Genomic DNA, 26,751 nt, shown 5'->3' with positions numbered 1-26,751 from the left:
ACATATCAGACAAAGGATTTATACTAGAATTCATTAAAAAACTACAAATCATTAATAAAAATACATAAAACCCAGTAGAAAAATGGCAAAAGACTTCACATTTAAATGGTCAAACAAACGACAAGTGCTGGAGAGGTTGTGGAGAAAAAGGAACACTTGTGCACTGCTGGTGGGAATGCAGACTGGTGCAGCCACTATGGAAGACAGTATGGAGTTTCCTTAAAAAACTGAAAATGGAACTCCCATTTGACCCTGTGATCCCACTTCTAGGAATATATCCCAAGAAACCAGAAACACCAATCAGAAAGGATATATGCACCCCTATGTTCATAGCAGCACAATTCACCATAGCTAAGATCTGGAAACAGCCTAAGTGCCCATCAGTAGATGAATGGATTAGAAAACTGTGGTACATCTACACGATGGAATACTATGCTGCTGTAAAAAGGAAGGAACTCTTACCATTTGCAACTTCATGGATGGAACTGGAGAGCATTATGCTAAGTGAAATAAGCCAGTCAATAAAGGAAAAATACCACATGATCTCACTCATTCATGGACAATAGAGACCATTATAAACTTTTGAACAATAATAGATACAGAGGCAGAGCTGCCTCAAACAGATTGTCAAACTGCAGCAGGAAGGCCGGGGAGGGTTGGGGGGCAGGAGGTAGTGGGGTAAGAGATCAACTAAAGGACTTGTATGCATGCATATAAGCATAACCAATGGACATAAGACACTGGGTGATAGGGGAGGCTAGGGGACTGTCTAGGGCGGGGGGATAAAATGGATACATATGTAATACCCTTTGTAATACTTTAAGCAATAAAAAAAAAAATGTTAAAAAAAATAAAATAAAAATAAATGGTCAAACAACATATAAAAAGATGCTCAATTTAAAAAAAAAAAGAAAAGAAAAGCTCAATTTTAAGTGTTAAGGGAAATGTAAATTAAAAAACAAGCAATATTAACACTACTGAACTGTACACTTAAAAATGGTTAAGACTATAAATTTTGTTATATGTCAAAAAACCCCCCAAATAAACCATAATGTGATACTGGTGCTACCCAACACCAGAATACTACAAAGAAAAGGCCAGACAAATGTTGCTTAATGAGGAAAAGGAACAATAGAACTCTCACTGTTGGATGGAGTATAAATTGGTACCACCAGTTTGGAAATTCCAATTCCCTTCCTAGTTACATACCCAATACCCAACAGACTACATGAATTCATTGTACATATTCACCAAAAGATACATATAAATTTTTTTGTAGTTATCAAAATCTGAAAGGAACCCAAATGTTCATCTATAGTAAAATGAATAAATACATTTGGTATCCTATATAATAAAAGCATAGTATGCAAATTGTCCCCTCGACCGGGGTTCTTCTGGGAGTTCAACCAGGGGGCGGGCCAGCGGGGGGAGGGGAGGGAGGCTCCGGTGCTGGCAGGTAGCCAGGGGAAGGGAGGGAGGCCCTGGCCAGCAGCGGTGGTAGGTAGCCGGGGAAAGGGAGGGAGGCCCCGGTCGGTGGCAGTGGCAGCAGACAGCTGGGAGAAGGGAGAGAGTACATGGCAGGCAGCCACTAGGGACCCGACCAGTGCACAAATTTCATACATTGGGCCTCTAGTATTCATATAATGAAATACTGCACATGAGATAAGAATCTAAAAAATCACAACTATATACAATATGACTCTTAAAAACATTGCGTTGAATGAAATAAGTCAAACAGTGAATAATGTATGATTCCACTTATATGAGGTTCAAAACAGGCAAAACTAATGTATGATGTTAGAAGTGAGGATAATGGTTACCATCCTCGGGAGAGGAGTGACAAAGAGGGCAGGAGTAGGCTTTTGAAACATTCTTTTACTTTCTTTCCTTCTTTCTTTTTAAAAGAATCATGGCGGAGATTACATAGGTGTGTTCACTTTGTGCAAGTTCAGAGTCAAATTCAGGGTCTCCTGAATAACTGTATTAGAAGGAGATGATTATATTCATAGAAAGAGAGAGAAGGGTGAATAAAGTACTGTTTGGTAACAGAGAGTCCTAACCCTTATTTTCCGATATAAAAGAAAGGAAGTTCTAATAAAAAAGATTTAAATTTCTACCAGGGAACAGCATTAGCCTCTGTCTTCAATTGCGACCCTACGGCCACATACAGACAATTGTTCCCATATGCCACTGCTCTGAACAAGGTTAGAGCTCCCTCTAGCACTTTTAACTAAGGAAACACCACAGGCCCTTATAGAGCTGACACATTTTGGTGCTGCCCATGGTTAAATGCAATATGGCGATTTTTATTTTTAATTTGCTTTAATTGTTGCTATGATATGAATAATTAATAGGCTGCCTAAGCCAGTTTTATAAAGTTCACAATACAGAAAACCAGGAGAAAAACATCTACTTAGATAGGAGGCTTAAAAATGGTTATAACTGTTATAATATTAGAGAATTTGGAATATTTATTCATGATTTGTGGCAACATTATGTCTTACTAACAAAGAAACATGCTACCAAGCACTTCCCACAAAAAAAATTCTTCAGGTCTTCATCTATTTATCTCTACATGGCTTCATAACAATTGTACCTATAGTACTGGATAAGAACAAAGTAGGTCAGTGTTAGGAGAACCTTGCTCTTTGGTGGAAGAGAAAAGAAAGGTTTAGCTTTAAACACTTAACCTAGTTCCATCCATTCTAAACAAATATTTATTAACATTAAATAACCTCCTGGACAACACAGACCTATTCAAATTGAAGCCTGTATTCTTTTCCCATGCTTGTAAACTTCCCCTTCTCCACTGACACCATAACCATGTGAAATTATATCAATGCTTCCACTCAGCAATGTCTATTTCATGTCTGGGTATAGCCAGAAAGTATAAGGTAGACATTATGTTGTAATCCTATGCAATCCAGGCAGAATTTGAGCAGGCTCTAAAAGTTCAATGATTATAAATAAAACCACCTGGGAATGCAGTCAGAAATAAACGGGCTTTGTTTCTTTACTCTTCCCCACCCTGAAAGAAAATCTGCTTTTGAAGACTCTTGTTAGAATTAGTACAAATATAAAATTAGCTATAATTAATAAGTTCCTTGAATCAAAGAGAATGAGAGAATAAAAAAGAAGAGAATGTAGAGTCACCTTAAAAGTAAATTCATTTTAGAGAAAACTATTATGTTATTCACTATTCTGCATTCTAATTTTAAGAAATAATTTTTTGAGTTATAATATGAAACAAACATTTCCTATCAACCTGTTTTTAGCATATAGATCGCTCAAAAAGTGTGACCATAATTAAAGGAAACTTGAGCAGTTTCTAAGAAAAATTTTTACCATTGCTTTTTTTAGCATTCTAAATGGAGATTAATACAAATCACAAATCAGTATAATATCCTCTCTCATGCTCTGGTTACACACAATCATCCCTCTGCCGCAGACAGAAGTACACCATGGTCTGGCCTGTGAGGCTCAGTGGTAGAGCATCGACCCATGTACCAAGAGGTCACCGGTTCGATTCCCAGTCAGGCACATGCCCAGGTTGCTGGCTCAATCCTGGTGGGGGCCATGCAGGTGGCAGCCGATAGATATTTCTCTCTCATTGAAGTTTCTATATCTCTCCCTTCCTATCTCTCTAAAAATCAATAAAAGAAAACATTAAAAAAAAAAAGGTACACCATGAATGTTAGTCCTGGATCTTTCCTGCACATACAACAAAACCATGATGCCCAGTTACAGCTTAGATTGGTTTTGCATCATGTCTGCTGGTCACATTAACACGGCCACATTCATTCCAAGGGCAGCTCAAACTAGGAGTAAAATATTGTCTGAAAACAGTTATTCATTAACCTACTGAGAGCCTCAATCATGAATTATATTTTTCCTAAGACAGGATTCACTATTGCTCCTCTTTCAATCCACCTAGTATCTGTTGGGAGCCGTATATCATGAACTAGAACAAGAATGACAGATCTAAATTAACATGACAGAAAAGCTATTTGATGCTGCCTCTTGGTTTCTCCACTTCACTCTCTTCTGTGGCATCCAAAGGCTTCAGAACCCTGGCATTAATTAAGCAACAGTTTTATTACACACAATCAAAGCCTGAAAAGAAAAACCTAACAGACAGAAGAGGAGAGTACAAGGTTCAATTAACTGTTTTCCTTTTTTGTGGTTGCTAATTGAGGTATTCTTAATTTTTATCACCTCAAATGGAATGTTGCAAAGGAAAATACTGTAAGTACAAGAGAAGACAATAAGCCTAAAATATATTACTGTATCATGATTTTATATAACCAATTTGCATACTTCTGTATTTTCCAAATCCTGGCTACATGTTAATAAATTGTTAACATATAATAGGCACCATAGAGAACTTTTCTAGATAATACCCCGCCCCCTGCTACATCTACCCTAATTTCTATATACTAAAATTTACAAAATATAGTGGTTGAAAGCACAGGCTCTGGGGCCAGTATGCATTAAAATTCCAGTTCTGCAATATACCTTGGGCAAGTTGTTGATCTCTCTGAGTCCTATTTTATTAGTATTAATACATTAAGCGCCCTGTCAGTCACCGGTGACTGATACTATACTTTCCGTCCGGAAGACAAAACAGGCTGGGCGCTTAACGTGTTAATTGACAATCAAAAGCAACCTAAACAGCTAACCCCCAAAAATCCTATATAATAAAAGGCTAATATGCAAATCGACCAAATGGTGAAACAACCAGTTGCTATGATGCTCACTGACCACCAGGGGGAAGACGCTCAATGTAGGAGCTGCCCACTGGTGGTCAGTGTGCTCTCACAGGGGGAGTGCCTCTCAGCCAGAAGCCGAGCTCACAGCTGGCAAGTATAGCAGCAGTGGCAGGAGCCTCTCCCGCCTCTGTGGCAGCACTAAGGATGTCTGACTGCTGGCTTAGGCCCGCTCTGTGGGGAGAGAGCCTAAGCCGGGAGCAGACCTAAGCCAGCAGTCGGACATCCCCCAAGGGCTCCTGGACTGCGAGAGGGCACAGGCCAGGCTGAGGGACACCCCCCAACCAAATGAGTGCATGAATTTCGTGCACTGAGCCTCTAGTAATTACATAAAGCTCTTGCTTAGTATGTACCCTTATTGCATGTTGTCATGTTATAATGTTGAGATAGTGACCCCAATAGAGTACCAGGCTACATGTATTCAAGTTTACATTACTCAGTAACCAAACATTGGAAAACATCCCATATCCACAAAAATGTATCACTGAAAATAAAATGTACTGTGATCTGGATACATGTAATGTCCACACCTGCTCCTTATCATTTATAACAAAATATTAAAAAAGCTATAATTCTTGGATTTAATTTTAGAACCCTTAAGTATTACTCAGAGAAAAAGCTAAAGAAAACTCTTTAACCTATCAATTTTAAAGTCTAAAATGATACTATATTAATCCTACCAAAATTATGTATATGTGTGTATATACATACACACACATACACAAACATATATTACATCAGGATTGAAGGAAACCGATTTTTTTTTAAGTTCCCTAATTAAACTGCCAGGTTTGTAAGTATGCCAATCACAAGAATAAGAGAAAATAGCCTGGCTAGTGTGCTCAGTGGTTGAGCATCGACCCATGAACCAGGAGGTCGGGGTTCAATTCCCGGTCAGAGCACATGCTCAGGTTGTGGGCTCAATCCCCAGTAGGGGGTGTGCAAGAGGTAGCCCATCAATGATTCTCTCTCATCATTGATGTTTCTCGTTCTCCCTGAAATATATATATATATATATTTCGAAGAAAGAATAAGAGAAAATATACAAACTGAAAATGAACCTCACACATAGATGTAAATAAAGCCACTCTTTAGGTTGCCCATTAATCCACAAGTGGCATATTCATCTTATTTACAGTATTATACCCCCTGCCATGATATTCCATTACAGAGTCACGCTACACACTCCATAGTTAACACTGTAGGAACCATTTCTTTTTAAATACGGATTTTTTTCTCCTCCGTTTCCCTTTGGCTTGCTCCCAGGATTAAAAACTACAACTTTATAATTAAATTTCTAATGCTATTAGATATTGATAAGAAAATGTGGATAAAGTTAAAGAAGTGATGTCTGAAATATAAAACATAATTTATATTCAATCTTCTAGTAAGATTTCAACATGTCATGGTTTTAGTGCTCCATGTGAGCAAGTGCTCCTTAAATATTTTTATAAGCCTGAACATGAAATTTATGTTAACCTTAAATATCAAAAACTTCTATTGTTCCCATTAGAGAATATCCAGGGAAATTTTCACACACACACAACCTAATATTCATTTTTGTTTTCATTTGCTTTTGATGAACCTATTTCTTAACTACTCACTCCTGTCCCAAGCCTCCTCTCTCCTGTCTGAAACAGGATTTCAAGGTCCAAGTATTAACCCTCATAATGTTTTCACAATCATGAAACTATCTAGAAGCATGCACTAAACTATGAAAATATTTACTGAAGATCAAGCAGAGCCTGGGCTTTGAAGCCTTAAGGGATATTTTTTAAATTGACAAAATTAATTACTAAACTTAACCAGGAAAAGTAAATTTTTTATCGTAAAAGGACTGCCAATGTATGCTTACATTGTAAATCCTAACTCAAACAGGATGAGACCTGTGTTCCGTAACAACTTATAAAACAACTGGAGGCCCAGTGCATGAAAATCATGCACGGGGGGCGGTGGGGAGGGGAGTCCCTCAGCCTGGCCTGTGCCCCCTCGCAGTCCGAGAACCTGTGGGGGAGCAGGCCTAAGCTGTCAGTGGAACATCCTTAGTGCTGCCACGGAGGCGGAAGAGGCTCCTGCCACCACTGCTGTGCTTGCCAGCCGTGGGCCCGGCTTCTGGCTGAGCGATGCTCCCACCGCACTGACCACCAGGGGACAGCTCCTGCGTTGAGTGTCTAACTCCTGGTGGTCAGTGCGTGTCATAGCAACCTGTCGTTCCGCAGTTGGTTGAATTGCATATTAGCCTTTTATTATATAGGATTATTAAGGTCTGAATCACCACTTTGAACAGTATTGACACTCATATCATTCCACTCATTTTATATGTAGAACAATGGAACACAGAGCCATGAAGTCATCTCGGATCCTTTAAGGCAGGGGTGGGGAACCTATTCTGCCAAGGGCCATTTGGACATTTATAACATCATTTGAGGGCTCTACAAAATTATCAACTTAAAAATTAGCCTGCTATGTTTGATCAAACATTTAATTAACTCACCCCTAATGCCTTGGTAAGGCCAGACCAAATTATTTCTCAGGCCTTAATATGGCCCACATGCTGGATGTTCCTCACCCCTGCTTTAAGGCCTCTGTTATAAGGTAGGTGATTATTACTGAGTAAGTCTTTAAAGTAGAATCACTGAATAGGTAATCCAAAATAGAGATAATTAGGTTTTCTGAATATAGTACTTGGCTCAGTTCAGTCAGAACAAGATATTTTATAAGCAGTAGAAGGAGGGAGGGCAAAAGGCTGGAGAGATAGAAATAACATTTGTTAGACATAAATAATGCTATAAAGATCAAATGGAGAAAAGCTATAGGTGCTTCTTAGTGTGAGACCTGGTATAACAGTAGCAGAGATACACAGGACCTCCAAATACTATTTGAAAGGCAACTGGGTATAGTAGAGCAGAGGACTCTGAAGTCAGACAGATTTGATTTCAAAACATGACTCTACAACTTAGAGATATGAAAACTTGGAAAAAGGTTTAACTTCTCTAAGCTTCAGGTTCCTTATCTGTAAAATAAGGGTAATATCCATCTTATCAGGTTTATGTAAGGACTGAAATATACCACATAGCTAGCACTATAGTGCCTAAACACAGAGGCAATAAATATTAACGTATTCTCTCTATACCTCAAACTTTGAGTAGTACAAAACTGGAAAAAAAAAAAGAAAAGATAAAAGCCCCTGAAGATACACACACAAAAATGGACATTTTTCAATTCCTTATATAGGAATATATTTCCAAACTAAAAATTGGGGTGGGGGGTGGGAGGGAAGGGCACTTAGAAAGGATTATAATGGCCTCTGAAATTCAATTGGTTCCATACATAAGAACTTTAAATAAGGGTGTAAGGGTGCATTCCAAAAGATCAGACTAATAAAAATTTCTCTAAAGTGAACCCTATTCATGAGGTTTGGGATTAGTAGAATTTAAGATGATTTGGTAACTCTAGCTCTGTCAGGAAATCAAAAAAGAAGTTTCTTGGTCATTCAGCCAGTTAGACATTTCTGTAATTACTAGTATAAACCAAAAAGATGCCCTAAAAAAAAGTGATGTCTTTTTTTTTAAAATTTATTATTTATTTATTTATTTATTTATTTATTTATTTATTTATTTGCTTAAAGTATTACAAAGAGTATTACATATGTCTCCTTTTTTTTTCCCCCTCGCCCTTGACAATCCCCTGGCCTCCCCTACCCCCCAGTGTCTTATGTCCATTGGTTATGCTTATACGCATGCATACAAGTCCTTTGGTTGTTCTCTTACCCACCCCCCTCCTGCCCTCCCACCCTCCCCGGCCTTCCTGCTGTAGTTTGACAGTCTGTTCGAGGCAGCTCTGCCTCTGTAAGTGATGTCTTTTTTAAAAATATATTTTTATTGAGTTCAGAGAGGAAGGGAGAGGGAGAGATAGAAACATCAATGATGAGAGAGAACCACTGATCGGCTGACTCCTGCACACCCACTACTGGGATTGAGCCCGCAACCCAGGCTTATGCCCTTGACCGGAATCAAACCTGCGACCCTTCAGTCCACAGGCCGATGCCCTATCCACTGAGCCAAGCCGGCTAGGACAAAAGTGATGTCTTTTAACACTGATTTTAAGAAGTAAATCTTACCAAAAAAGAACTCTACAACAAGAACAAATATTGGGAAGATCACTAAATCAAATGGAATTCAGAATCATAGGAAAAAGGGGAAAATACAATTTTATTTTTTTGTAGAAACTTGGTATAGAGTAGAATAGGCATTTGAATACATAGCTCATTTAAATTCAATAGTCATTTGAATTCATGCCTTATAAGCTGAGTCATGACACAAGAATAAAATTTAACATATATGGATCCTGAGCTCATGGGTACTAAAAAGTTCAAAAGAAGAGCTCGGGTTTCACAAGCTTTGTAAGTGATCTATTTATACCATATAACTAAGAACATATTTATTCATGGAGAGCTTATAAGCCCAGGCTGCTGAGACTGTCAAACTAGGAGAGAGAATGAAAAGCCACAAAAATCCATAAAACTATAGGAATAAAAATCTCCCTTCCAGATATCATGCAAAATTCTAACAAGTGGCCTTTAAAACATTAATGTGCACAATAACACCATTTTCTTAAAGAGTGGGTGTGGAAATTCCTAGACTATTTAGTATTAAATCACTGATCCTAAAATACTGATACATATCAGTCTAAATAAATATTTGCAGTAAAAGTTCACTATCAGTAAAAAAAAAAAAAATAATAATGTTTCTGACAGAATTCTAAAAGCTATACTAAAGATTGTGTGTGTGTGTGTGAGAGAGAGATGGGTCCTAGGGGGAAGTAAAGTGCTTCTGTTCTGAGTTTTGCATAGAGGTATAATATCAGGGACTTACATTCTGTAAATACAGTATTTTAGGGCTGCAAGGCTAGAATCACCATTGCTATATATATTATAAAAAAGTTTTATTAACTGTAATGAGAAAAGATCATCTTACACTTAACCTGAGTACTGATAACTGACTTTTATTTATTAACTAGAGGCCCAATGCACAAAATTCATGGAAGAGTAGGTCTTCCTTCCCCCCACTGCCGGCACTGGCTTCCCTCCAGCCCTGGCTTCTTCTGGAAGGACATCTGCAATGACGTCTGGTCTAATTAGCATATTACCTTTTTATTATTATTATAGATATTTTAAATAAATGCTTAAGTCAATTAACAGTTAAAGCAAGAAAACAAATTTACTTGTATATCTTTGGAAGATACCTGGATTCATTTACATAGCCTATTAGTTGCTTTTACAGGAAGCCACTAAGCTTAAGGTATAAAGACTAAAATACCTCAAATCCTGATGGCCTCATATACTTTCCCAAAGTTACAGCTTGCTAAAGAAGGCCCAGAAAACTGATATGGTAGAGAAAATTTGGCTCATTAATGTCTTCAATAGCCTTCTGCCATATTTTCCAATATTACAGTGATGATTAACAAGGTTACAATTTTAGTATAATTGAGTGTTAAATGGATGAATCAGTCTTTAGTTGTAGTTACTGCACAGATTTCCCCCCTCTTCTTCTTATAAACACTGTTCATTGATATTCAATTCTCAATTACATAAATTAAAATAACACAGCCCCTAATATTGAGGTCAACAGCATAGGGGGGACCCCGCCCCCCTGAAAATTTCTTAATAAACAGTATTAGGAAAGGAACACAATTTAAATATGCTGTAGCTTACTTGTCTGGATTTTGCTCTTCTTTTAAGCAACTCAAAACATGACAGGAGTTGCTCCAAACCAGAAAACCCTCATGCTACTTGCAATTAAATTAGAGGGGTGGGTAGTGGTAGGCTGACAAGGCAGACCTTTTAAAATTTTTAATTTTTTTTAAAAAAATTCAAAAGTTAAAACCCAGAGTGGAATGCCAAAAAGTGTGCTAGTAATCAAAATCCTAAATGACCCATGATAGAATTATAGTCTAAAGATCATCAACCATATTTGTGACACTACTTTGGGAAGTGGGCAGTATTTTTTAGCCTTTGAACCAAATCTAGAGTGGAAACACAATGCCCGTAGACTGCAAAAAAAGTGTGATGTTAAAACCAACAGATTTTCTCTCTTTTTCAGGAATTGTGCCTGGCATTGTGCAGCTGTGGTGCTGCCTTCATCACTCCCTCCGTTTCCAGTCTTGCTAATTAAAAGGTTGATCACAGAACAATGCTCTTCTCATTAATTTCAGTGTTCTGATTGGGCAGAATCCTTGCTTACCCCACCTGATCTTTTCATACAGCTGAAGTTAATGTGACAGGAGCCCGAAGATGGATTATCTGCTGCCATATTGCCCATCGCCTCCAATCAGGAGCTATCTGTGTAAACTGATTGTTCTAATTTGCTCTCATTATTTTTACAATATCAGGAGAAAATAACGCACACAGCTCACTGTCAAAGCCATGAAAATCAGCCATTAGTTAAACCCAGACACTGAGTGGCTTTATTAGAGGTACTGCAGTTTATTGATGCAGCTCTCGTCAAACAAGGCAGCATTTGCTTCAGACGGAAATGTTTATATGGAAAGTAAATATTCATTGTAATAATACCCACAGCAATATGATATTTTGAAGAATCCTGTTCTTATTTCAAAAGCTTGGCTCTGACATAAATTAACAACAGTGAAGAGTTGGGTTGGCATAAGAAAGTAGATAACATTTAATGCACTCAGTTGCATGAAAACCTGTGTATTAACTAAAATCTATGAGTACTCTCCACATTCTAGAACTCATAAAGAAATTCTATTCTGTGACAACAAATGCCAATCAATCAATCAATCAATAATGGAAGTTCTATTTTCTCCACACAACAACAAATATTTTTATTTCCTCCACCCCAAATTTACAACTTAGGAATCAAAATTATTTCTGTAATAATCATACAGGTATAGTTTTAAACAAAAAACTGTATTCTCATACAATGTAGTGTTCAACAAGAAAAAGTACTAATCCTAGTACCATATACAGTCGCAATATATTTCAGAAGTAGAAAATAAGCAGTGTGTAAAGCCAGCTAAGCGAACAAGCTGGGTTTTAAAACTCTTCAGTAAGAGACAGTTTCTTAAAGCAGAAGACGGAATTCTCCAGAAAGGTTTGATATTCAATGAGATAATTATCCTTAAGAAAATGTGTCTTGGGCACAAAGAAACTATATTTTCCTGATATAAAGAAAATGCTAAACTCTAGAAGAAAATAGATTTAAACTTCATATTTCAAGGCTTGCTTGGCTATGAACATTTTGTAAAAATGTTACCTAACTGCTGCCTGAAGAGCATTTTGGAAGGCTGGAGGAGGGTAAAATAAAAGAAACAGATGCCTTTTAAATATAGGAATTTAATCCACACGCTCCCCCCGCCCCCCTTTAGTATTAGAAGGAAACATGGCTTCCTCCAGTTTTCTTTCTACACTAAGATTCGTAGGTAATGTGAAGGCAAGAGTATGCCCTTCTTGCTGCTCCCCTTTTAATGGCCACTTTTCTTTTTTCTAAGAAACATGTGCCATGCTTTCTCCTTAAAATTCCTGCACTAAAAGACTGCACCATACTGCACTCTGCAAAACGTGCTGATGGCGCCAATTACAAGCCCCCAGCCGAACGCTCCAGCCCCCACCATTCGGGCAGATTTATGCGGACTCTTGCCGACGTTATTACAAGTCAGAGTTTATTGGGAAATTGTTACATTATGCGGAGTGTCTAACAAATTGCTTATGCTGCTATAATTGGATTACAACAGCCGCTTGCTCCCACCGGTAAGATTAGGCAAGTAGGACTCCTGCCGATCTCTGAGCGTTAGCAGTAATTTTATTTGCCTTGCCTCTCTCTTTCCTAACAACATGCCTCTCTCCCTGCCAGCTGTCTGCTGAAAAGGCACAGGCTTGTTCCTTGGCCCTAACAATGCAATTACAGCCCTGCAGATCGCACTGTTTGTGCATTAAGTACAGAGCCAAAACGAGGCGAATTGATCGTTTGACTTTTGGAGAAGCCATGTGATCTCTCCGTGCGGGTGATCTGACATGCATCAGCAGGCAATATTGCAGTCAATTCTTGATGAAGAACTTTCTTCCTTCACCCCTCTCTCTCCCAACCTTTCCTTTTTCACTGAGGAAGACTCTGACTGGGCTAATCTCATGCTAATCTAGATCAATCCACAAAGACAAACTCAATCTTATTAGCTCCCTGGCTAGAAAGAAATGTGAATAGGTTCTAGCATCTTGAAGCATCTCAGTCAGATATATCAGTGGTTCCCAACAGTTGAACCACCGCTGCTATCTTAAAAAAAGGTTCATAAAGAGTTCAAGGAGGAAAAAAAGTTTACAGAAACACTACAATTAAAAAAATTACCACACAAAGTTTTAGATTTTGGCAAATAAAACTGCCTTGGAAAGGCTTTGTTATAAGCTCTGTCTTATAGTCAAGGGGCCATCAGGAAATCAGCACTGAAACCCGTGTCCTGCCTTCCTCCGAAGGTCTGCTCTGCTGAAAGATGCTGGCAGCCAATGTGCAGAATCAATGAAGCTGACTTCAGGCTTAAAAACAGCCAGACTGATCTCCACCCAGCGCAAAGTTTTAAACATATTTTGTCAACCACTTTCAGTTTCTTGTTTCTTTCTCTTGTATTTTTAACAATAAATGCAGGTAGCAAGGAGACTATGCAAGCAGTTACTCTGACTCTCAGGCATAATCCACAAAGACTCTCACTGGGGTTTGGACTTTTTAAAAAAACGACAAACTCTCTTGAAATGGTAGAAAGTGACTTCGAATTCTACCAGTTTTAATATAGACCAGGATTCCTGTTTAAACTTTCCTCTCCAATGGCATATTCCTAAAGGGTCACAAAGCTGATTACATAACAAAAGTGTGGTCAGGCTGCTGATCCCTTTTGGCGTCCTTTGTCCTTTGTATAAGTATCATACACATCCAGAAGTTTATGTATACTTGTATCCTTAATCTGACAAACACACAAACTCTTGTTTGTAACAATGGCCCTTGATTCTGTTATTACTTCAAAAGTGAACTTGGAAAGTCACTCCTACTAGTATTTCTCAGAACCTCTCTGTAGCCATCCACACCATTAACACTCATTAAATTCATAAGAACATTTGAAGATGAAAGGGAAAATATTACTTCTAAACTTTATTCCTGCCTTAAGAATAAGCCAAATGTCTAACACGTTACACTTCAGAATTTTTCCAACCACACTGGCCTCAGTGATATGGTTACATTTAAATGTATTCTCTAAAAGCTAATTGTTAGACCCAACAGAGGAACCTGTGCAAAGAATGGACCATCTAATGTGCTACTTGTAGAACAGTATATTAAAGAAGCCTGTTAACATGTAGTTTAAAACTCAAAAGAAACTCTGAACAGCTGAAATGCCTTATAAATAGCACAGACCCAGAGGAAGTGCAAACGTCTGCATTGTGAATTGTAGATCTTAATTACCGACAATGGCTGGTACAGCAAGTAGCAAGGAAAAAAAGTGAAACAGTTGCACTGTTCATGGTTGGCAATAATTCTTCAGGAAAATATTTACTATCAATCAGTTATGAGAAAAGGGACTCTATGCTCGTAAAACAGCACGTTGCTTCTCATACCAGGACCATTTTGCTTCAGCATAATCTGAATTTAAACAGCTTGTTTCCTGCGGATATAATTTTGGAAATAAATAAAACAAGTCTTCTATCAAAATCTGGAGTAAGTGGAAAGGAACATCACATTTTTCTGTCTCAGTCAGTTACAAACAGATTATTAGTCTCAAGTAAAAAACAATAACAACAAACAACAACTATAATACAGAACACATCTACAAAGGACTACTGAAGTGGTTTATTTTCCAAACATAGAGGCAATACTTCTTCCTACCTGGACAAAAATCTAGGTAGATATGTTCAAACAACTCAATTTTAACTGTGTATGTGTGTATAAGAGTAAATTAGGGAAATACCTGAAATCAAACTTTTCAGTAATATTTAAATAAAGTTCAATTAAAAGATAACAAAGGATTAGGGGGTCTTCATTTTTCGAGTTAGTTTTCTTTATCAATTAAAAAGCATCATGAAGGTTGACAATCAGGTACAATGTAATTATTGATTTTAAACACTAAGTTGGCAGTCAATAATGACTGTCCATTTAAAGGTACAATAAATACAAAGCTCATCATGTTCCAATCACAAATCTCATAAAATTCAGGGTTATAATTATTAAGAAGGAAGGCTTTGGAAGAAAATAAGACATTTCAAGTGCCTCCAAATATTACCTGGATTAAGTTATACTGATAAAATGACCCCTCCTCCATTTTTATTTTTAAACTAGAGGCCTGGTGCACAAAATTCATGCAAGAGTAGGCCTTCCTTTCCCCGGCTGCAGGCACCAGCTCCCCTTTGGCAGCCGGGACCCGTGCTTCCCTGCGGCCGCTGGCAGGCACGCAGGACTTGGGCTTCCCTCACAGCCCTGGCTTTGTCTGGAAGGTCGTCTGGAAGGATGTCCAGTCTAATTAGCTTATTACCCTTTTATTATTATAGATCTTTTTTAGGCATCATTCTTCAAGTTAGAGATTCAGAAGATTATTATTAACCTAGGGTGACTGTAGTTTGTCTTACAACTTCGTGGGGGTATTTTGTATTCTAAACAGGGCCAATGGGTCTCTTTCCATAGACCTATAGTAAAACACTTATTGTAAGATATTTCCAGCAATGAAGAGTCACATACAATGCACTATAAGGGGTCTGAACATAACAACATTGCTATTTTTAAGGGAATAACTGGTAGTAAAGTTTTCTCTAAAACTCATATAAACAGTATTCAATAGTAAGATTTTAGACTTTAATTATCATCTCCACCTAAATCAGTGATGGTGAACCTTTAGAGTTTGGTGTGTCAGCATTTTGAAAAACCCTAACTTAACTCTGGTGCCATGTCACATACAGAAATTTTTTGATATTTGCAACCATAGTAAAACAAAGACTTATATTTTTGATATGTATTTTATATATTTAAATGCCATTTAACAAAGAAAAATCAACCAAAAAAATGAGTTCGCTAGTCACCTCTGACACACGTGTCATAGGTTCGCCATCACTGACTTAAATCAAAGTCACTCCTACCAGAATTGACTGCTTTGAACTAGAGCCCAAAATGGTTGCTATCACTATATTATAGTTGCTCTCAAATGGAGATGGCTGGACATTCAAGGCCACTTTGGAGTTCAATCTGAATCAACAGACACTTGTACCAACTTAAAAACCATGCAGCCATATCAAGTGTAGCAGATGAAACTATTCAGTTAAGGGCTAAAGGTGAAGAACAGAAAATAGGGACAAGCTTGCAGACCTACAAAAATAGTACCAAGTCATTCTTTTTCAAAGGTGAAGCAATAAATGAGGCCAACAGAAATAGTACAAAATCATGATATACTATAATATGTAAATGAAAAAGGGAAAATTCTTCCCCTATTCCCATGTTGTTGGTACTTCACTGAAGGCTGTTGCAAAAAGAATAGAATTCAGCTACATGTTTTTATTTACCATTGATCAATAGTTTGTTTAGCTCAATTCTGAAGAAATGCACCAGAAGACAGCCCATGGGCGAATAAAAGGAACGATAAGCCTTAGCTGGTGTGGCTCAGTGGATAGAGCGCTGGCCTGCGGACTGAAAGGTCCTGGGTTTGATTCCAGTCAAGGGCACATGCCTAGGTTGTGGGCTCGATCCCCATTGTGGAGTGTGCAGGGGGCAGCCAATCAATGATTCTCTCTCATCATTGATGTTTCTATCTCTCCCTTCCTCTCTCTGAAATCAATACAAATATATTAAAAAAAAGAAAAAAGGAACCAGAAAGTTAGGTGGGTTCCAATAGAAAATGATAGAAATCATTATTCAATTAGGGTATTTAAGGAATCAATGAAAGGATATAGATGTCAGAATAACGTTAAAATAAGCAAGAATGGGATGAGAGGGTCACCATCTGGGAGCAAAGGAAACAGACTGATGAGCAGCAATGAGCAAACTTAATTCCTCACCCAAGAGCATAGAAGAAATTATGCCATTGTGCCAGATGCCAGAAGATTTCTAACCATGCACCACTTAAGTAGAGCGTGGGAGAGAAAAAAACACATACACCACATCATACAGACACACAACAAAATAACTACATAGCTTTAGAGATCCTGGTTTACAAAGTATGGAGAAAACAAAAAGGACAGATGCTCACTTGGCCAGCTCTCAATGGAACTCATTAAAATTGTCACCCTGTCCTTGGATCGGTGCTCATGTTAAGATTTTACCTTGGTTAGCCAGAAGTCACCCACTTGTGATAAAACTGAGAGCAGTGTGGCCAAAAAGGAGACAGATTATTTTTAAAGGCCCAAATAATTGGTCCCCCATCTTAATGTACAAATGCTAGGTATAAAATAGGGTCAATTAGCACTTGCTAGCTGTTACTAAATGACTGAAACATGAAATATATAATTTATAATATTCATATTTTACAGTAAGTCATTAAGGCATTCTAATTTAAGAGACACTTAAATGACTATCTTTTTAAACTATAATTTTAAATAAATTCTGACATTTCTTATATGGATCATTTCCATTGATTATATTTTCTATTATATATTTTCAGTTGACAAAGTACTGCATGTTTTAAGAAATAAAATAAAAAATATTGCTGTTCTTTGATTTTTGTAGCAAAGGATACCAGCCCTAGCTCTAATAATAACAGTAAGTAATTAAGATCCTAATTGTATAATACAATAGATTAAACTTAAAGTAGTTAAAATTGGGAATGTGGTAACAGTGACAACTTATTGAAGGCAGTAAGTTTGCAGATATGCAAAGTAAAAGTCTAGAAACAAAGCCCATACTGAAATTTTATTTATTCTTGGAATAATCAAAATGGGTGATATCTACATTTAGGTCAAAGCTCCTGAGTAATTAAAGATACTTAGAAAATTTGAGTCATAGTTATATGATTATTAGATTGTAAAATCTCTAATATGTAAGATTATTTTTTTGTATCTTGCCCACTCAGATCAAGATCACCAAAAGGAATATTTCTACCATTAAGCCACTTAATAAATAACAGTAGTGATATAATAATTGGATTTTCTATAGCATATTTCACAATCCTTACAATGGTGTACATTATTCTTAATTACACTTAGAAGCCATGAACAAACATAAAAATAATTTGTATATTTTCTTACATAAAACCTTACTTTTTTGTTACAATCCATAGCTAGTGTTAAGCAACAAACATGATTTAGACTAAAGTGTGACCAGAATACATAATCAAAAAATTCTGTTGCAATTAAAAAGCTGGAGATTCCAACTTGTAATCTAATTTGGATAAAATGATGCCTACTATATTCTTTTTAAAATATAAAATCCTGTAATAAGTTTTAATAGCAATAATGAGTGAAGATATCTATAGATAATGCATTGTTATGATGTAGTAAAATATATAGTGAGTAATATTACTTACTTTGGCCACACAATTTTCAGTCTTCATAGCAGTGCTTGCTAGACATACTGTTTCTTGGTTTAAGCAGAGTCTGGCACAGCTGTTATAAGTCTGTAAAGAGAGGTGTAGGTTTTTTTGGAAACAGGTTTAAATATTAAAATATTATCATATAGTTTTTAAATTCTGCTCTATTTCTCAATATCAATACACAAATAGATTCTATATGTAAATTCCAGATTTATGAGTACTGAGGGACAAGGAAGACAGGGGAAAACCCAGGAAAGCCATTGATGTCCCCATAAACAAGTATGTGAGCAGCAGTGGTTCACTATGTGTATGGAAGGTAGGGGTGTTAGTTATTGAAAAATGGGCAAAGAACTTGAATAGGTATTTCTCCAAAGCAGATATACAAATGGCCAACAAGCACCTGAAAAGATAGTCAACATCACTAATAATTAGGGCAATGCAAAGCAAAACTACAAAATACCACTTTACACCCATTAGGATAAGTATTAGTAAAAACAACAACAACCAAAACAAAAACTCACAGAAAACAAGTGTTGGCAAGGATGTGGAGAAATTGGAACCATTATGCACTCACTGTTAATGGAAATGTAAAATGGTACAGCCACTGTGGAAAACAGTATGGTGGTAGTCAAATAATTAAAAATAGAATTACCATATGATCCAATAATACCATTTTGGGTATATACCCCAAAGAATTAAAACAATCCTGAAGATACTAGTTAGTATACTGTATATGTATGTAGTGCTCATAACAGGATTATCCACAATAGCTAAAATGTGGGAGCAGCCCAATTGTACATTGATAGGTTACACCTTAACCATTAAGAAATAAGCAAAATGTTGCCCTAACTGGTTTGGTTCAGTGGATAGAGCGTCGGCCTGCGGACTGAAAGGTCCCAGGTTCGATTCTGGTCAAGGGCATGTACCTTGGTTTTGCGGGCACATCCCCGGGAGGGAGTGTGCAGGAGGCAGCTGGTTGATGTTTCTCTCTCATCAATGTTTCTAACTCTCTATCCCTCTCCCTTCTTCTCTGTAAAAAATCAATAAAATATATATATTTTTTAAAAAATAAGCAAAATGTGATATATATATACACAATGAAATACTATTAAGCCTTAAAAAGGAAGGGAAATTATGACACATCCTATATAATAAAAGGGTAATATGCAAATAGACTGAGCAGCAGAACCGAACCAATCAAAGCGTTAATCAACACTAATAAAAGAGAAAAATGGTAATTGGCGTACGAGCTACCCTTTTCATTGGCTAATCAGGGCTATATGCAAATTAACTGCCAACTAAGATTGGCAGTTAACTGCCAACTAAGATTGGCAGTTAACTGCCAACTAAGATTGGCAGTTAACTGCCAACAAGATGGCGGTTAATTTGCATATGTAGGCACAATGCAGGGAGGCGAAAGGGAAAGCAGGAAGAAGCCCCCTGCCACTGACAGTGATCGGAAACCCAGGGGGGAGCTAAGAGCTGGGGGGCAGGGCAAAGGCGGCCCTGGGGCCGCCTTTGCCCTGCCCCCCAGCCATGATCGGAGAATCAGGTGCCTTTTCCGCCCTGGCCAGTGATAGCAGGAAGTAGGGGTGGAGCCAGCGATGGGAGCTGGGCACGGTCGAAGCTGGCAGTCCCGGGAGCTAGGGGTCCCTTGCCTGGGCCTAAAGCGAAGCCCACGATCGTGGGGCCGCTGCAGCTGCGGGTCCCCGCTGCCCGGGCCGGACGCCTAGGCCAGAGGCGTCAGGCCTGGGCAAGGGGCCGATCCTGCGATTGGAGGGTGATGGGGGTGAACGCCTGAGGGCTCCCAGTATGTGAGAGGGGGCAGGCTGGGCTGAGGGACACTCCCCCCCCACACACACACCCAGTGCATGAATTTCGTGCACCGGGCCCCTAGTAGGCTAATGATATGCTAAGGCTGTTCAACCGCTCACTATTATGTGTACTGACCACCAGGGTGCAGACAGTCAACCGGTCAACCAGTCGCTATGATGTGCACTGACCACCAGGGGGCAGATGCTCTACCAGTAGGTCAGCTTGCTGCTGGGGTCTGGCCTATCGGGATTGAGCAAGATGGGCAGGACATGCCCAGGAGCCCTCCCTCGGTCCCTCCCCGGCCCCGATCATGCTCCGATGGGGTCCCTCAGCCTGGCCGGCGCCCTCTTGCAATCCGGGACCCCTTGGGGGATGTTGGAGAGCCGATTTCAGCCTGATCCCACAGGCTACTCCCCTTGGGAGAGTGCCAGACGCAGGGCTCATGGCTGGTGAGCGCTGCTGTGGCAGCGCAAGCTTCTCCCGATCAGGACTGATTGGGCACAAGCCTGCGGCAGGCACAGTGGGGCTGGGATGAGCAGGAGCAGCAGGTAGGAGCTGCAGGCGGCATGGACTGTGGGTTTTGGCCAGATCCCTGAAGGCCACCCAGAGGGACTCCACCTGTGCACAAATTCATGCACCAGGCCTCTAGTCTACACTAATAAAAGAGAAACGTGCAAATTGACCGTCCCTCCGCTATGCCCACCAGCCAATCAGAGTGATATGCAAATTAACCCAACAAAGATAGCGGTTAATTTGCATACACCGGCGCGGAGTGAAGACTGAAGACAGAGTAGAATGAAGCCAAGAGCTGCAGAAGGGAGCAAATGGCGGAGGAGGGAGCAGAGCCAAGGCAGCGGAGATGGGAGGGAGCGAGGCAGCAGAGTCAGGAGGGAGTGAGGCAGCGCTCCCTTCTCTGCTTCACTCCAGCCTCAGGAAGCCCTATTCTTGCAGGAATAGGCCGGAGGAAGCCCTATTCTTGTAGGAATCTTCCTGCAATGAGCCTCTAGTACTATATAACATGAATGAACCTTGAGGACATTATGCTAAGTGAAATAAGTCCATTACAAAAATATAAATACTATATAGTTCCACTTAGAGATTTGTAGTCAAAATCATAAGAGACAGAAGTAGAATGGTGGTTGCCAAGACGTGTGAGAAGAGGGAAATGGGGAGTTATTATTTAACACATACAGAGGTTCAGTTTTACAAGGTGAAAAGAGTTACGGTGATGGATGGTGGTCTTGGTTACACATAATGTGAATGTATTTAATGCCACTGAATTGTACATTTTAGAATGACTAACATGGTAAATGTTATGTTACATGTGTTTTACCACAATTAAAAAGGAAACTGGTCATACTTTATGGTAAGCAAACATTATTAACAACTGGCCAATATATTAATACAAATATTTCCCCCTTTTTTTTGTTTTGTTACTGATGGTATAAATCACGGTCCTCAAACTTTAGCATGCATCAGAATAATCTGGTGATGATTGTTAAAATACAGATAACTTGGCCCCATCCCTAGAGCTTCTGAAAATTTGCATTATTAACCCCTAGAGTGCCGGGGAGCGTGATCGCGCTCCTCCTTTCTTTCGCCAAAAGTGCCGGGAGCACTATCACAGCTTCGAAATGGCATCCAGTTCTAAGTCTGCTTTTATTAGTGATGATGATATTGCTAAATATGTCAATGTAGTAAAGGTTTCTTTAAGTTTTTGAATATGAAACTTCATTTATTTGTGATTCATAATTTTTTTCCTAAACTGCTGTAAAATCAGCAGAAATGCCTTGGCAATTTTAGCATAGTTCCTAGGATACTGGTTGGCACTCAAAGGGTTAACAAGTTCCCAGTTGATGTTAGTGCTACTAGTCTAAGAACACTCTGAAAACTACTGGTATAAATGTGTGTGTTGAAATTAAAGAGAAAAATCTGGAGATTGATTTCTTATGTGAATGTCTTACATAACTACAGAACATTTATCAAAACTAAGGAATTAACGAGGTACAATATAAAAAACTTAAGCTTTCCCACTTTTCCCACTAATGCCCCTTTTCTGTTTAGGATCCAACCCAAGGTCCCACATTGCATTCAGTTGTCATATCTCCTTAACCTCCTCTAATCGGTTACAATTTCTCATCTTTCATGACTCTGTCACATCTGAAGAGTACTGATTAATTAATCTATGGAACATCCCTCAGTTAAGGTCTCATGTTTTCTCATGATCAGATTGAGGTTATACATTACTAGGAAGGATAGCACAGAGGTGATGTGCCTATCTCAATGTATCAAGTCAGGAGATATGTTGATGAATATTTCTAGTGATGTTAGCCTTGATCACTTGCCCAAGATTGTGTCTGCCAAGATTCCCAATTGTAAGCTTATTTTTTTCTTCTTTCAGAAATTACTAAATATTGGGGGAAATACTTTGAGGCTATACAAATATCATTTTCTGCTTCAGCTTTGCTCACTAATTTTAGCATCCATTGCTAGATCTTACACCTATGGTGATTTTTACTGTGGTGTTCTATTGGTAATTTTTAAATTTCTCCCTTTCCTTTTACATTTATTAAGTGGAATTTTTCTGTAAGGAAGACCTATGACTTCTTTGCCAATTTACTTACATATTTATTCATTTATTTATATCAGCAATGGTTGCATAGGTATTTTAAATAATTCATTTTTGGTCAATTATCATTCTTTGGAAAGAGAATAGGTAGACAAAAATAAAATATAAAAAACAGAAAAAATGTTATAAAATTGGTTTCCAGTTAAACAAGTTAAATTTTTAAAAAGGTATCCACTTAACTGTTGTATTCTTAAATTACTTAATTTGAAATTATTTCAAAACATATTTGAAAAGAATCAACTGGATCATTTGACATTAATGTATAGGACCTCTGGTACATTTATATTTTGGGATCAGGGTTCAGTACTTCTTCTGCAATTATTAATACCACAAACATTTACTATTCCTATACAGACAACATATAATATTTTAAAACTAAACTGTTTTAAAAAGACATTTATGCAATAATTGGTATATACTGAATAAAACTTTAAGCCAAAAAATTCTGGTTCCAACAATGGTAGAAATGTTTGTTTAAATTAACCCTCTTTATACAATAATTACAAACCATAGAAAAATATTTTAAAATAACTACATTAAAGGCAGGAGGAGGTTGACCTAAAGTAGGCAGAAACTGGGGGGAGGAGTGGACTGACCTTGAAAGAGGATAATCACTCTGGTGAGATCCATGTTTATGTGCTTTTCCCTAAGGGTACTACTACTCATGAGTCCACTTGGTGCAGGGTGACTAAAATTCAAGTAGAAAGCCACAGTCTATTGGCTTGAGATGTCAGAGGGTAGATAGAGTTCAGGGCCACCACAGTGGCTGGAAAATGAGAAGAGAAATCATAGAAAATAGAAAGAGCCATGGGGAGGGAAGAAGCATCAAAACATGCATACAAGTTCCCCTCAAATCCATGGCTAACCCCAAGCTACAGACATGAGTGGGAGACTCCAAGCATTCCAATGGAAAGTAACAGCTGGAAGACTAAAAGATCTGAGTAGAGATTCTAGCTGCTGCCCCTAAGAGGAGACAGAATTTATAATTTGATTTCTGCTCAGAGGGGCTTAATGAGCACCTCAAACTTTCCACTGAAAACTCAGAAAACCCCCACACTGAGACTAAAGAATAAATCTTAGGACTAAGAGATCTTCTTTAGGACTAAGGGCAAAATCAAAACACATCTGCCCCTAAAGGACACAAAATCAGACTCTATGAAGTCGCAATTACCAGCCAAAAAGTTAATCAGAGAGAGATAAAAGAATCCATAGTCTCTGCTATGTCCCATTTATAATGTCCATTATATAATAAAAAAAACACTTCTATATATGAGAAGAAGCAGATAAATGGGACCCATAGTCAAGAGAAAAAGGAACAAACAGAATATGACCATGAGAGGACCCAGTTGTAGAAATTAGTACATAAAGGCTCTACAGAAGCTATAATAAATACGTTCAACAACTTAAATGAGAAATATGATTACAACGGAAATTTTGAGATGAAAATTTTCACCAGAAAAATTAAAACCTGAAACGAACCAAACAGAAATTCTATAATTGAAAAGTACATTATTTAAAATTAAAAATTTACTGGATGAGTTTAAAAGCAGACTGGAGATGAAGAAGAAAAGGTTAATGAAATTAAAGACTGAGCAACTGAAATGATCTAAACTGAAGAACAGAGAGAGAAAAAGAAAAAAATAATAAAAAGAATCTCAGTCATCTATTGGGCAATTTTCAATGATCTAACAACATATGTTCACTTGGAGACCCAGAAGAAAGGCGAGAATGAGGCACAAAAATATTATAAAAATAGTGACCAAATATTTCTCTAATTTGGTGAACACCATTGACTTACTGATCTAAGGTCAGCAAACCTCAAAGAGATTAAAAACAAAGAAAAGAAAACTTAGATCCAACACAGTAAAAACTGCTGACAACCACAAAGACAAAATCTTGAAGCAGCCAAAGGAAAAAGGGGATTCTGCATACATGAAAGCATATACATAGTGGCAGACCTTTCACCATAAACAAGGAGGGCTAGAAGATAAGGAGCAACATTTTTAAAGTGCTGAAAGGAAAGAAATCTCAAACCAGGTTTCTTACTATTAGAAAAAATAATTATAAATATGAAAAGGAAGAAATCTAGAATAAACTGCGGTGTTGGATTAGAATTAGAGGCATTAATGTGAACTCATGGTTTTAAAAAACATAAATATATGTGTAAAATAAAGTTAATGTTTCAATCTTGGCTTTTCACTACCAATCTGGACTAAAAAGAACCATAGCGCTCCCCCAAGAAATGGCTGAATGCAGGATTGAACAGGGAAAATACAAGATGAATCTGGAAATACTCAAGGAATGATAGAAATACATCAGAGGGGTATTCATTAGCCCAATATGGAATATTCTGAGTATTAAAATAAAAGATATTAACAGATTGCAAAGTGTTACACATTTCTTAAAATATACAAATTATCCAAACTGACATAAGAAACAGAAAATTTTAATAGCACTAAATATATTCTAAAAATTGAAATTGTTATTAAAAGTCAATCCACACAAATTTTGAAATATTTAAATTTTTTCCACCACAAGAAAACACACAAAACTACTGGCCTAAATGGTTTCACTGGCTAATTCTATTAAATATTAAGAAAGAAATAACACCAAGATCATACACAAACATTTTTAGAAAATGGAGGAGGAGGGGAAGACTTCCCAACTCAACTCTGACACCAAAATCTGTCCCCCTGTTCCCCAAAAGAAAGCTAGATTTCTCATGAACACAGACACAAAAATTCTTATTGAAGTCAATTCATGTAATTCACCTTAACAGAATAAAAGGGGGGAAAGCACTTGACAAAATTAAACATTTATTCATAATTTTAATAAAACCATAGCAAGTTAGAAAAGGGAACTTTTACTCAAAAGGAAACTCAATCCCATTAAAGAAATGTAAAAAAAATGCAACTAACATCATAGTCACTCTAAGAGTGGGAACAAGGCAAAGATGTTCTTTTACCACACCTATTCAACATTCAAATCAAGTAAGAAAAAGAAATAAAATACCTATAAGTTGGAAAAGAAATGAAATTGTCTTTATTTACATAACAGGAGACAAGGTCGACAGTCAAAAGTCAATTTCTATCTATAATAAGCAACAAGCAGAATGAAAAAAATTTACAATGGCATTGAAAAACTTTTGCTAAATTGATTCTAAAATTTAAATATAAATGCAAAGTATCTAGAATAGCCAAAATAATAAAAATATGGAGGACTCACACTACCCAATTTTAAGACATATTGAAGCAAAAATAGTCAAGACAGTGTTATACACAGTCTAGACACGACCATTGCAGGCGTCACTCTACATAGCATCTGTCAGCAACAAGGTAACTTTTTCCCTCAAATATATGTGATCTGCCATTGGATGAATCCACAGATGTGGAACCTGTGAATATGGAGGGCTGACTCTATTTGCTATAAAAGCAGGCACCTCTAAAAACCAGAGGATCCTGCCCTGGCCGGTGTGGCTCAGCTGGTTGGAAAGTCATCTCATGCACTAGCAGCGGTTCTCAACCTGTGAGTCGCGACCCCTAAAAATACATCCCGCATATCAGATATTTACATTACGATTCATAACAGTAGAAAAATTACAGTTATGAAGTAGCAACGAAAATAATTTTATGGTTGGGGGTCACAACATGAGGAACTGTATTAAAGGGTCACGGCATTAGGAAGGTTGAGAACCACTGTGAGACGGTTGCGGGTTCCAGTCAAGATTCAATCTCTACTTGGATGTTTCTTTCTCACATTCTCATTCATTCTCTCTCTCCTTTCTCTCTCTCTCTCTCTCTCTCTCTCTCTCTCTCTCTCTCTCTCTCTCTCTCTCTCCCTCCCTCCCTCCCTCCCTCCCTCCTTCCCTCCCTTCCTCCCCCAAACCCTCAAATCAATGAGCACATCTTTGGGTGAGGATTTAATAAAACAAAAATAGAAGAACCTGAATTCATCCTCTGTATCATGCAGGGACTTGAAGTAGGAGTAGGTCAGAGCCTCTGTGGCTGTCACCCTTTGCTCTGTATCCAACAGCAGCCT

General features: G+C 37.9%; 1 protein-coding gene across 13 annotated transcripts in view; it reads right to left on the bottom strand.

Moving 5' to 3' along the window:
* BTRC (beta-transducin repeat containing E3 ubiquitin protein ligase) overlaps nucleotides 1–26,751 on the bottom strand; it is a 180,457-nt gene that overhangs the window by 45,993 nt on the left and 107,713 nt on the right. For 9 of the 13 annotated variants that reach the window (XM_059661148.1, XM_059661142.1, XM_059661144.1 and 6 more), the window contains one exon: nucleotides 18,264–18,353. The exons of the other annotated variants lie outside the window; for them this stretch is intronic. In XM_059661148.1, coding sequence (XP_059517131.1) covers nucleotides 18,264–18,353 — 90 coding nt within the window. The remainder of the gene's footprint in view (nucleotides 1–18,263; nucleotides 18,354–26,751) is intronic. 13 annotated transcript variants of the gene reach the window in all.

This window comes from Myotis daubentonii, chromosome 13 (genome assembly GCF_963259705.1).
Source record: "Myotis daubentonii chromosome 13, mMyoDau2.1, whole genome shotgun sequence".
NCBI classification, from domain to species: domain Eukaryota; kingdom Metazoa; phylum Chordata; class Mammalia; order Chiroptera; family Vespertilionidae; genus Myotis; species Myotis daubentonii.
The sequence above is the reverse complement of the archived record's forward strand: the minus strand, read 5'-3'. Positions and strand labels throughout refer to the sequence as shown.